General features: G+C 58.0%; 1 protein-coding gene across 1 annotated transcript; it reads left to right on the top strand.

Moving 5' to 3' along the window:
- The first annotated feature begins 125 nt into the window (after positions 1–125).
- Positions 126–11,788, top strand: XAB2 (XPA binding protein 2). The gene is made up of 19 exons (XM_036065971.2): positions 126–239; positions 4,954–5,102; positions 5,335–5,458; positions 5,658–5,855; positions 6,597–6,731; positions 6,817–6,981; positions 7,519–7,663; positions 7,962–8,113; positions 8,197–8,316; positions 8,496–8,627; positions 8,727–8,858; positions 8,951–9,064; positions 10,028–10,190; positions 10,307–10,497; positions 10,583–10,705; positions 10,791–10,962; positions 11,229–11,358; positions 11,463–11,572; positions 11,671–11,788. Exons 1-19 carry the CDS (start codon positions 189–191, stop codon positions 11,730–11,732), a joined length of 2,568 nt encoding a protein of 855 aa, XP_035921864.2. The 5' UTR covers positions 126–188; the 3' UTR covers positions 11,733–11,788.
- The last annotated feature ends 897 nt before the right edge of the window (positions 11,789–12,685 follow it).

Below are 12,685 nucleotides of genomic sequence, written 5' to 3'. Positions count from 1 at the left end.
ACGTCATCTTCGGGAGCCTCTTCTCTGCTTCCGGTCGCTGGCGCCTTCTAAGCGAAAGTCAACAAACGCTGTCCGCGGGGTTGGAAAGGGTTCAACCAATAGGAAATAGGCCTGGCTCTGGGGGGCGGGCCTTCAGCGGGAGGCGTCATTATAACACGACTCCTTCCCGTACTTGGACAGCCAGGAAGATGGTGGTGATGGCGCGTCTTTCCCGGCCCCAGCGGCCGGACCTCGTTTTCGTGAGTTCGCGGCGAGGCCGGGGGGTGGCCCGTGTGGGAGCACAGGGCTTGGATGCTTCAGGGGTTTCAGGCCTGGCCGCCTGGGGTGTCTGGGCCAAAACTCTGTCCCCCCGAGGGCAGGGCGTGTGGACCCGGCTGGCCAGGAGCAAAGTTCTGGTGCCTGAGTCCAGGTGGTCTGAGTGAAGAGTTGCTGTCGAGGTTAAGGGCCAGGCGACCCGGGCCTCCGGTGGAAATGGGAGCGCGCGGGGAGAGGGGTGGATCGCATAGCTAAATCTTGTAGAGATCTGGCGTCTGAAGTAGAGGCTAGTGACCCAAAGCCAGGGCTCTGGTTTCTGTGGTAAAGTCCTGGTGTACTGAGTAACGGCCTAGGTCTGGCCCGGAGCCTTGTAGTTTCTGAAATAAAGGATTGGTGTCTGCATTAGGAGAACTCTGGAGTCAGATGTGGAGCTGGTCAGGCGCTGGCCAGTGGGATCCTGAAGAGTCCAAGACTTGGTATCTTGGTATCTGGAGCGCAGGCATGTCTTTTGATTGTGCTTCGCAGATATTGCAGGAGTTTTTTTCTTTTTGTTTTCTTTTTTTCTTTCTCTCTCTCTCTCTCTCTTTTTTTTTTTTTTTAAACAAATTGAAGGCTTGTAGCAACCCTGCATCAGGCAAGTGTGTTGGTACCATATTCCAACAGCATTTGCTCGCTTCATGTCTCTGTGTCACGTTTTGGTAATTCTCACAGTATTTCAAACTTTTCCATTACTTTTGGGGCACCAGGAGCCACACCCAAATAAAAGGGGAAGTTAATAAATGTATGTGTTTCGACTGCGTCATGGGCTATTGCCCACCTCTGTCCTTGGGCCTCCCTACTCCCTGAGACATAACAATATTGAAATTAGACCAATGAATAACCTCTAAGTGTTCAAGTGAGGGGAATAGTCACATATCTCTTGCTTTAAATCAAAAGCTAGAAATAATTAAGCTTAATGAGGAAGGCATGTTGGAAGCTGAGATAGGCTGAAAGCTAGGCCTTTTGCACCAAACAGCCAAGTGGTGAATGCAGAAGAAAAGTTCTTGAAGAAAATTGGAAGTGCTACTCCAGTGAACACATGAATGATAAAAAAGTGAAACAGCCTTATTGCTGTTCTAGAGAAAATTTTAGTGGTCTGGGTAGAAGATCAAACCAGACACAACATCCCCTTAAGCCAAAGTCTGATTCAGAGCAAGGCCTAACTCTTTGGTTCTCCAAAGGCTAAGGGAGGTGAGGAAGCTGCAGGAGACGAGTTTGAAGCTAACAGAGGTTGGTTCATGAGGTTTAAGGAAAGAAGCCATCTCCATAACAAAAGTGCAAAGTGAAGCAGCGAGTGCCAATGTAGGATCTGTAGCAAGTTAATCAGAAGATCTAGGGGCGCCTGGGGTGTCTCAGTCGGTTAAGTGTCTGCCTTCAGCTCAAGTCATGATCCCAAGGTCCAGGGATCAAGCCCTGTGTTGAGCTCCCTACTCAGCAGGGAGTCTGCTTCTCCCTCTCCCTCCCCCCCTTGTGCGCTCTTCCTTTCACTCTCTCAAATAAATAAATACAATCTTAAAAAAAAGAAGAAAATCTAGTTAAGGGGCACCTGGGTGGCTCAGTTGGTTAAGCGTCTGCCTTCGGCTCAGGTCATGATCCCGGGGTCCTGGGATCGAGCCCCGTGTCCGACTCCCTGCTCAGTGGAGAGCCTGCTTCTCCCTCTCCCTCTGCTGCTCCGCCTGCTTGTGTGCGTTCTCTCCCTCTCTCCCTCTCCAATAAATAAATAAAATCTTTAAAAAAAAAACTAGTTAAGATAATTAATGAAGGTGAGTATACGAAACAGACTTTTAAAATTTATTTTATTATTATTATTATTTCTCACAACCCTGAGATCAAGACCTGAGCTGAGATCAAGAGTTGGACGCTTAACCAACCGAGCCACGCAGGTGCCCCAAACAGACTTCTAAATAAATGGAAAAGCCTTTTCTTGGAAGAAGATGCCATCTAGGGCTTTCATAGCTAGAGAAGAGCAGTCAGTGCCTGGCTTCAGCACTTCAAAGGATAGGCTGACTCTATTGCTCATAAAGTCATCAAGCTAATGCTGCTGCTGACTTTAAGTTGAAGCTGGTGCTCGTTTACCATTCTAAAAATCCTAGGGCCCTTAAGAATTAAGCTAAAACTACTCTGTGCTGTATAAGTGGAACAACAAAGCTTGGATGATGGCATATCTGTTTACAACACTGTACTAAATATTTTGAATCCAGTGTTGAGACCTACTGCTCAGAAAAAAAAGATTCCTTCCAAATAATGACTGCTCATTAACAATATACCTGGTTACCCAAGAGCTCTGACAGAGATCTACAATGAAATTAATGTTGTTTTCATGGCTGTTGATATAACATCCATTCTGTAGCCCACGGGCCAAAGAGTAATTTCAATTTTCAGGTCTTATTATTTAAGAAATACATTTCATAAGGTTGTAGCTGCCATAGGTAGCAATTACATTGATCTGGGAAAAGCAAATGGAAAACCTTCTGGAAAGGATTCACCATTAAGAACATTCAGATTCGGGCGCCTGGGTGGCTCCGTTGGTTGAGCGACTGCCTTCGGCTCAGGTCATGATCCCGGAGTCCTGGGATCGAGTCCTACGTTGGGCTCCCGGCTCAGCGGGGAGCCTGCTTCTCCCTCTGACCCTCTCCCCTCTCATGCTGTTTTTCTCTCGCTTGCTCTCTAATAAATAGATAAATAAAATCTTTAAAAAAAAAAAAAAGAACATTCTGATTCATGAGGAGGGGTCAAAGTATCAACCTTAACAGGGTTTTGGAAGAAGTTGATCCTAACCCTGATGAATGACTTTGAGGGGTTCCAGCCTTCAGGGGAGGAAGTAACCGCAGGTGTGGCAGAAACAGCAAGAGAACCAGAATTAGAAGTGGAGTCTGAAGATGGGACTGCATTGCTGCAATCTCATGATAAAATTTGAATGGAGGAGTTGCTTTTTATGGATGAGCAAAGAAAGGGGTTTCTTGAGATGGAATCTACTGGTGAAGATGCTGTGAAGATTGTTGAAATGACAACAGAGCTTTTAGAATATTACATAAACTCAGTTGACAAAGCAGCAGAGGGTTTGAGAGAATTGATTCCAGTCTGGAAGGAAGTCCTACTCTGGGTAAAATGCTGTCAAACTGAATCACATACTACAGAGAAGTCGTTCACGGAGGGAAGATTGAATTGATGTGGCAAACTATTTTGTCTTTTTTAAGAAATTGCCGCAGACACCCCAGCCTTCAGCAGCCACCACCCCAATCAGTCAGCAGCTATCACCACGGAGGCAAGACCGTCCACCAGCAAAAAGATTACAACTCACTGAAAGCTCAGATGGGGATTAACATTTTTTAGCAAGAAAGTATTTTTTAATCAAGATATGTAGATTTTTTAGACATAATGCCATTGCACATTTAATAGACTACAGTATAGCGTAAATATAACTTATGTGCACTAGGAAACCAAAAAATTCACTTGACCTACTGTATTGTGATACTCACTGGACTGTGGTCTGGAACCGAACCCGCAATATCCGTGAGGTATGCTTATTGAGGCCTGGCCTCTTCACCGGGTTTTTAGTGTTTAGTATTAGTGAGGTTTAGTGGTGGTCCACACTTCTCCTGAGGGAAAGGTCTAGCTTCTGTCGACCCTGAAAATAAAACTGCTAGTTATTTTACCACAAATGGGTTTATTTAAGAGTGGCAGAGGATGGGGCGCCTGGGTGGCTCAGTCGTTAAGCGTCTGCCTTCGGCTCAGGTCATGATCCCAGGGTCCTGGGATGGAGCCCCGCATCGGGCTCCCTGCTCAGCCAGGAGCCTGCTTCTCCCTCTCCCGCTCCCCCTGCTTGTGTTCCCTCTCTCGCTGTCTCTCTCTCTCTCTCTCTCTGTGTCAAATAAATAAATAAGAATTAAAAAAAAAAAAAAAGAGTGGCAGAGGAATTTTAAATAGGAACATGCAAGCTCTGGTAAAACCAAAGGCAAGTCTGGAGAACAAAGGAGAGAAATGTCACTTTGTAGAGAAAAAGGAGTCAGCTGGGAGGGGCTGCTTTGAAGGAAAGTCTATTAGAAGAAAGTGCCGGTTCAGGGTGGTGATGGCTTCTCACTGACTGAGTTATGGCAGTCTCTCATTGGCTGGGCTGTTGCCAGGCAAGGAGAAAATCTTCCTCTGGGGGTTCTGCAATTGACAGATGGTAGGGCATGAGGGTTCTCCCTTCAGGGCTTCCGCATTCCATTTCAAAAGAGGTTTCCTTATTCATTTTCCAAGTTCTGGGGCAGAGTTGAGCTACACTCTGGCCAGTGGGAGCCTGAGATGCCAAAGGCCTTGTGTTCAGGAAGAGGCACGTTGTGCGGAGTTATAGCTTGGTGTCCAGGTCCGAGCAAGGCCTGGCATTGGACCAGGGAGTCTCAGGAATCTGGTGATCTGGGCCAGAGAGTGGATGGCTCGATCTGGAAGTCCAAAAGAGTGGTGTCTGGGTGACAATCTCAGGAGTCTGGCCTAGAACCCTGATTGAGGAGTCTGATGATCTGGGTCAGATGGTGGGCAGTAGATTTCCAAGGACTAAGATCCGGACCTGAGCCCTAGGATCTGGGTGTCTGGGTGACCTGGCTCTGATGAACAGGGGGACCTGGGACCAGGCTCTGAGGGCAGGTCTCTCTCCTCCCAATTCGCTGGCTCCCACAGGAGGAAGAGGACCTCCCCTATGAGGAGGAGATCATGCGGAACCAGTTCTCGGTCAAGTGCTGGCTCCGCTACATTGAGTTCAAACAAGGTGCCCCGAAGCCCAGGCTCAACCAGCTGTATGAGCGGGCGCTGAAGCTGCTGCCCTGCAGGTGGGAATCGCTCCAGCCGCCCCCCCAATCCTATCCTAACAGAACCGGTCAGGAGGTCCCCAGGGATGGCTCTTGTTTTGGCACCAAGTAGCCGTCCCCCCATTGCTGAGACTTGTCAGGCTTCCCCAGGCCCCTTCTCCCAGCAGTTGCTTCATGGGGACAGGGCGAAGCGTTCTAGGGGTCCATAAGGCTGACCAGTCATCCTCTGTCCCCTCCTGCCACCCTCCCCCAGCTACAAACTCTGGTACCGATACCTGAAGGCACGCCGGGCACAGGTGAAGCGTCGCTGCGTGACTGACCCTGCCTACGAAGACGCCAACAACTGCCACGAGAGGGCCTTTGTGTTCATGCACAAGGTGGGGGGCGGGGCTCAGTCCCGGGAAATGCACGAAGCTGGGAGTCCTGCCGCCTCGGTGGACTTGCGGTTGAGCTAGACCGGGTCCTGGAGGAGGGGGTTCTGGGTGTTGCTGCATTCTGGGCCCTAGGGCAGCGGGGGTCTTTGTGGCGGGCCGTGGCGCCTGCAGCGCACAGCACGCCTCTCCCCCACACCTGCAGATGCCCCGTCTGTGGCTGGACTACTGCCAGTTCCTGATGGACCAGGGCCGCGTCACGCACACCCGCCGCACGTTTGACCGTGCCCTCCGGGCGCTGCCCATCACGCAGCACTCTCGTATCTGGCCGCTCTACCTGCGCTTCCTCCGCTCGCACCCGCTGCCCGAGACAGCCGTGCGGGGCTACCGGCGCTTCCTCAAGGTGAGCTGGGCGGGGGCGCATCCTCGCGCCAAGAGGGGCCCAGAACTGGCTCCCTGGACACTAGCCCCTTGCAGGATGTCACCTGACAGGAAGTGGGGAAAAGGCTTCCTGAGATAGGCTTTTGTTGGCCATTTGTTTATTCTCCACATACTTGCTAGCAGCAGCTGCGTGTCCGGTACCAAGACAGGTCCTGGGACAGCGTGACAGAGGCAGTCTCTGCATGCGTGGAACTTTCTGGTCTAACTGGGCAGACAGATGCCCATGAGCTGACCACATAAACCAGGAAAACCGCTACCGCAGGAGGGCGGGGAATGTGAGATGAATGGCTATGGGAGCGTCTCCAGGTGGAAACCGGGTGCGGATGGTTGTGGCTTTGTTAAACTTCTAACAAGTGTCATACGTTGTGAAACTCTTAACACAGTGCTGTCTGGCCAGGGGGCTTGTGGTAAACAGCAGGGCCTGGACGGTGCAGGCTCCACCGTTGTCTAAGCCAGACCAGTTGGGGCTGGCCTTGGACCAGTGGGGCCCAGACTGGAGCGCTGGGGCCTAGGCTGGACCTGCGGGGCTGAAGCCACACTGGTGGGACCCAGGTTGGACAGGGGTGGCTGAGGCTGGGTCGGCAGGGCTGGCTCTTGATCGGGACAGTGGCGGATGGCTGACCTGGAGCCGCCGAGGGGGAGGGGGTGTCGTGGTACGGTTCCTCAGCCCCCCTGACTGCCGATGGGGCCGGTTGCCGTGCAGCTTAGCCCCGAGAGCGCAGAGGAGTACATCGAGTACCTCAAGTCCAGCGACCGGCTGGATGAAGCCGCGCAGCGCCTGGCCACCGTGGTCAATGATGAGCGCTTCGTGTCCAAGGCCGGCAAGTCCAACTACCAGGTGGGCCTGTGGGGGGCTGGGGGTGGGGCAGGACGGCTCGCCCCCGTGTGGAACAGGCCTGAGACTTCTCCTCCTGGCGCTGCAGCTGTGGCACGAGCTCTGTGACCTCATCTCCCAGAACCCAGACAAGGTGCAGTCGCTCAATGTGGATGCCATCATCCGCGGGGGCCTCACCCGCTTCACTGACCAGCTAGGCAAGCTCTGGTGCTCGCTGGCTGACTACTACATCCGCAGCGGCCACTTCGAGAAGGTGAGCGGGCCCGGGAGCCGACGAGGGGAGGGGGGCAGTCCCTCGAGCGTATGGCATTCAGGGGACGCCCGTGGGCATGTGCAGGAGCAGAAAACACACCCAGGTGCACGGCCTTCCTGAAGGTGAGGAGAAGTGGTCCAGCCCTGCTGGCAAGCATGCCCACCTTGGGGTTGGCCAGACCTGAGTTCTTCCTGGCTGGGTGGCCTTGCACGGGGGTCGGTCACCTCACGAGTCTTACTGGGTGTCAGGCACCTCACACGCGTTTCCCTCAAGCCTCATTGGTTCTACGTAAGGGACCGTCACTGTCAGCTTACTGGGGAGGGGCCAGAGCCGGGGAGAGCGCTCTGGCCGGGCAGGGGGCAGGGGACGGCTCCGGGGCACGGCTCTAGTCATGGCTCTGCTGAGTGTCACTGCTCAGAGCCTGACAGAGCTGGGCGACCCCGGCTCTGGACCGCTGCCAGGGTGGCACCGTTGGGTTCCTTGTGTTCACACGAGTGGGCAGCCAGCACCTTCCTTTCACCCTTCCTGTGCCCACAGGCTCGAGATGTGTATGAGGAGGCCATCCGGACCGTGATGACCGTGCGGGACTTCACCCAGGTGTTCGACAGCTATGCCCAGTTTGAGGAGAGCATGATTGCAGCCAAGATGGAGACAGCCTCAGAATTGGGGCGGGAGGAGGAAGGTGAGCTTCCACGGCGGTCCTGGGCTGGTGAGGGGAGAAGGCCGGGCTGGCGGGCAGGGCTCCGAGCGTCCTGAGTGGCTGGGCAGGGGAGCGGTGCATCTCCGGGTGTCGGGGGCCGGCAGGGAGGGAGGCCGGCTGAGGGGCCAGGGTGGTTGGAACCTTGGAGAGTAGCCAGGACGAGGGATGCATCTCCAGCGCGGGTGGCCAATGGGGTGAGTCTACAAAGCCCAGAGCACTCGGTGGGGACTGTGTGCCGAGGCCCTCACTTCTGCTCCGTGGCCCTCATCACGTGGAGCAGATGACGTGGACCTGGAGCTGCGCCTGGCCCGCTTCGAGCAGCTCATCAGCCGGCGGCCCCTGCTCCTCAACAGCGTCTTGCTGCGTCAGAACCCGCACCACGTGCACGAGTGGCACAAGCGCGTGGCCCTGCATCAGGGCCGCCCCCGGGAGGTGCGTGGCGGCCCCACCCCCTCGGCCCTGCCGCTCCCCCCTCCCCCACCGGCCCGGGCCCTGACTCAACCCCTCCCGCCCAGATCATCAACACATACACGGAGGCTGTGCAGACGGTGGACCCGTTCAAGGCGACAGGCAAGCCCCACACGCTGTGGGTCGCGTTTGCCAAGTTTTACGAGGACAACGGGCAGCTGGACGATGTGAGTGCTGTGCCGTGTGTGCGCGTGCGTGTGTGTGCGTGTGTGTGTGCGCGCGCAGATGCCTTGGCCGGAGGACACAGGAGGCACAGACAGTCACGTCTGCCTGAGCTGTGTACACGTGCACCCTCACGGGGGGGGGGCAGGCCGGGCCTCAGCCTGCCCTCTTTGCGCCCTGGCAGGCCCGCATCATCCTGGAGAAGGCCACCAAGGTGAGCTTCAAGCAGGTGGACGACCTGGCCAGTGTGTGGTGTGAGTGTGGCGAGCTGGAGCTCCGGCACGAGAACTACGACCAGGCCTTGCGGTTGTTGCGGGTAAGTGCAAGCCGGGGTTTGGGGGCGGGGGTGGGGCGTGCCGTGTGGCCAGGCCCCGGACGTCCCTAAGCTCCCCCCTCCGCTGCTGGCTCTCTGCAGAAGGCCACCGCGCTGCCCGCCCGCCGAGCCGAGTATTTTGACGGCTCGGAGCCCGTGCAGAACCGTGTGTACAAGTCGCTGAAGGTGTGGTCGATGCTCGCTGACCTAGAGGAGAGCCTAGGCACCTTCCAGGTGAGCTGCGTGGCCAAGGGCCTGTGGCAGGGGGTGGGCTGGGGCTGCAGACTCTGCCCCGGGACATGCTCCGACCCGCCCCTGCCCCGCAGTCCACCAAGGCCGTGTATGACCGCATCCTGGACCTGCGCATCGCCACGCCCCAGATCGTCATCAACTACGCCATGTTCCTGGAGGAGCACAAGTACTTCGAGGAGAGCTTCAAGGTGAGGGGGGTGACCTGGGGGCGCCAGACAGCAGTGTGTCCTCTTCAGTGCCTCGGGCGCTGTGTTAGCGTGCTCTGCCGCCCTAATGAAGTGCCACAGACCAGGGAACTTAACGGAGACGTGTCGTCTTAGTCCCGGAGGCTGGAAATCTCAGATTGTGGTGTCGGCGGGGCTGGTTTCTCCTGAGGCCTCTCTCCTTGGCGTGCAGGTGGCCGTCTTCTTCCCGTGGCCTCCCGTGGTCATCCCCGTGTGTGTGTCTGTGTCTTAATCTCATTAAAGACTCCAGTCGTTGGATTAGGGCCCACTATAGCAATCTCATCTTCATTTCCTTTTTAAAGACCTCATCTCTAAGTACAGTTCCGTTCTGAGGCCCTGGGGTTATGGCTTTGACAGGAGTTTGGGGGACACAGTTCATCCTGCTTCTGTGTGTATGGGGGGGTTGGTGTGGGTGTGTGTGGGCTGTCCCCGCCCTGTCACTCAGGCCCTGGGTTGTAGGTCTGCACGTGTACACGTTGAGGCCCCACCAGGCTGCTTGACGTGTTGGGTTATGTGTGGAGACTCTCCGGACACAGCTGGGGAGGTTGTACACGACACACAGGCCACCCCCGGCCTGAGTGACGCAGGCCTCGCCCCTTGGCCCCGGCATGTGAGCCTCCTCGCAGGGCTCTGGGCTCCAGTGTCTGCTGAGCTGAGAGGTCCCCCCGCCCCCGCCCCCAAGTCCCCTGCCCATAACGTTACCTCCTGGTGACTTGGTCAGTCCTAGTCCTGCCCTGTCACTGGGGGCTTTGCAGTGTGTTGAGGGAGGCATACAGACCGTTTTGACTGCGTCGTGATTGTAGGGAGGGGTGGCGAGGGAAAGGCCACCTTGCTCAGCCCGAGGGAGACAGGGCCAGGCTCCCGGCAGCCTGGGCGCCACGCGCGCTCGCCCTGTGTTCCCACGCACGACTCCCTCTCTCGGGGCAGGCGTACGAGCGCGGCATCTCGCTGTTCAAGTGGCCCAACGTGTCGGACATCTGGAGCACGTACCTGACCAAGTTCATCGCCCGCTACGGGGGCCGCAAGCTGGAGCGGGCGCGGGACCTCTTTGAACAGGCGCTGGACGGCTGCCCTCCCAAATACGCCAAGAGTGAGGCGGGCGGGGTGGGTGGGGGAGGGGCGGGGCGGGCGGGGAGGGGCGGGGAGGGGGAGGGGCGGGGCGGCCCGGCCCGGCCGCAGCCCCTGACCCGCCGGCCTCCCGTCCAGCGCTGTACCTGCTGTACGCGCAGCTGGAGGAGGAGTGGGGCCTGGCCCGGCACGCCATGGCCGTGTACGAGCGCGCCACCAGGGCCGTGGAGCCCGCGCAGCAGTACGACATGTTCAACATCTACATCAAGCGCGCGGCCGAGATCTACGGCGTCACCCACACCCGCGGCATCTACCAGAAGGCCATTGAGGTGCCCCGTGGGGGCGGGGGGCCGTTCTGGAGGCCGGCCCAGGGTCTGCGCACCCCGCTGACGCCCACCCCCTTCCACCCGCCAGGTGCTGTCGGATGAGCACGCCCGGGAGATGTGCCTGCGGTTTGCGGACATGGAGTGCAGGCTTGGCGAGATCGACCGGGCACGCGCCATCTACAGCTTCTGCTCCCAGATCTGTGACCCCCGGGTAGGGGGAGAGCCTGGTGGGCGGGCAGGGGGGTGGGCTGCAGCCAAGCCAGCCCGCTCACGCGCCTGCCGCCCACCCTCCACAGACCACTGGGGCTTTCTGGCAAACGTGGAAGGACTTCGAGGTCCGGCACGGCAATGAGGACACCATCCGGGAGATGCTGCGGATCCGCCGCAGCGTGCAGGCCACGTACAACACTCAGGTCAACTTCATGGCCTCGCAGATGCTCAAGGTGTCGGGCAGCGCCACGGGCACCGGTGAGCAGCTGCGGGCTACCCCTCGCCCTGGCCAGGTCCTCTCGGCCTGGCCTCTGCCCTCTGCCGAGCCTTGACCTCCTGTCTGGGAGCACTGGGGGTCCACCTCCGCCTCCCCCACTGGAAATTGGGAACTCCTTGAGGGCTGGGTGCTCACACAGCTTGGGGCACCCAGAGCAAGGTGGGCGTGGGCTGTGGTGGGGCTGGTATGGCTGTGGGGAGGGCAGGACCCGCTTACGCTGTCTGACCCCGTGCCCCCCCCCCCCCAGTGTCTGACCTGGCCCCTGGGCAGAGCGGCATGGATGACATGAAGCTGCTGGAGCAGCGGGCAGAGCAGCTAGCCGCTGAGGCCGAGCGGGACCAGCCCCCACGGGCCCAGAGCAAGATCCTGTTTGTGAGGTAGGGGTGGGGGGCGGTGAGAGTGAGCCAGCTCCTGTTTAAGAGGGGAGGTGCCAGGGAGGCCGGGCGGTGTGGCCCCTTCCCTGACCCCTGCCTGCCTGCAGGAGCGACGCCTCCCGGGAAGAGCTGGCCGAGCTGGCCCAGCAAGCCAACCCGGAGGAGATTGAGCTGGGCGAGGACGAGGACGAGGACGAGATGGACCTGGAGCCCAACGGTAAGGGGTCGGCCAGACAGGCTGGGCGGTTTGGGGGGAGGCAGAGGCAGGCCCCCTCCTGGAGTGACCATGCCCTCCCTGCCTCCCCCCTCCTCCAGAGGTGCGGCTGGAGCAGCAGAGTGTGCCGGCCGCCGTGTTCGGGAGCCTGAAGGAGGACTGACTGCACCCCTGCCCCCCTCTGTACTCCCCTAATACAGCCTATGTGTGTATGTCCCAGTCTGAGCCTCCTTCCTGCCCGCCCTTCTCGCTGCCCAGGTGCCCATACGGACTGCCTGCTCAGTGGAGCTCTGGCCCTGGGCCCAGCCCCCCCCTTCCCCACCCCCCCCACCAGATTGGCTGGTGCAGGAGGTGGGGCAGCTGGGCTCCAGGCCAGGCACACGCCCCACCCTCACCCTGCAGAGCCAGTTCAGGACTAAGAGGCCAGTCTCTGCCGCCTGAGGCCTCCTTGAGGGCCTTGCCCTGGACTGCCCAGGTCTTGCCAGCCGGTACCCACATTAGCAGGTGGAGGTACTCAGCCTTCCCTCTCCAAACTGTTTCTTCCTGAGCCAGGGCGCTGACCTCCTCTCAGGAGAAGGCAGGTCGGCAAGCTTCGCGAGGTACTTCTCGCCCTGGACAGCAGCCAGTAGTCCTCAGCCCTGGGCCGGGGCCGGGGCGTGGTCCTTAGGCCTAAGCTCTGGGAAGCCATTAGTGGGCTCTAAACTATTAAGGGATTTTAAGCATTGAGGGATATAATCAGATTTGTGCCCTGAACAGGCCATGTGGGCTGTGAGGGATTGGGCTGTGGGGGGGCGGGGGGGAGGGGGAATCAGGTCGTTGGCCTGGACCTGGGGATGGAGAGAAGCGAGTGAGACAGAAGAGGCCATTAGGCATCAGGTGGGGGGGAGGGGGGAGCTGGTCCCGTGCCTGAGCCACAGGGAGACTAGGAGCTCAGGCCGGCTCGAGCTCACGCTGTAGGGCCTACATCTGAGACGTCCGTGGCCGTGCCAAGGACAGACCCAGACTCTTGGGTGAGGGGCTCATAGGAGAGAAACCTGGGAATCCTTTCTAGCGGTGGTAACCGAGCCTAGAAACAAGAGGCAGGCAGAGAGAAGGTCAAGCTTAGCAACTGGCCGC

The sequence above is a fragment of the Halichoerus grypus genome, chromosome 1 (genome assembly GCF_964656455.1).
Source record: "Halichoerus grypus chromosome 1, mHalGry1.hap1.1, whole genome shotgun sequence".
NCBI lineage: Eukaryota > Metazoa > Chordata > Mammalia > Carnivora > Phocidae > Halichoerus > Halichoerus grypus.
Note: the sequence above shows the minus strand (reverse complement) of the source record. Positions and strands in the feature narration are given on the sequence as shown.

Excerpts from the sequence above, each read along its gene's own strand:
- XAB2 (XM_036065971.2), top strand. The coding sequence starts at position 189 with ATGGTGGTGATGGCGCGTCTTTCCCGGCCCCAGCGGCCGGACCTCGTT. Across the intron at positions 5,103-5,334 it reads CTGAAGCTGCTGCCCTGCAG|CTACAAACTCTGGTACCGAT; the intron begins GTGGGAATCGCT and ends ACCCTCCCCCAG. Across the intron at positions 11,573-11,670 it reads GATGGACCTGGAGCCCAACG|AGGTGCGGCTGGAGCAGCAG; the intron begins GTAAGGGGTCGG and ends CCCCTCCTCCAG.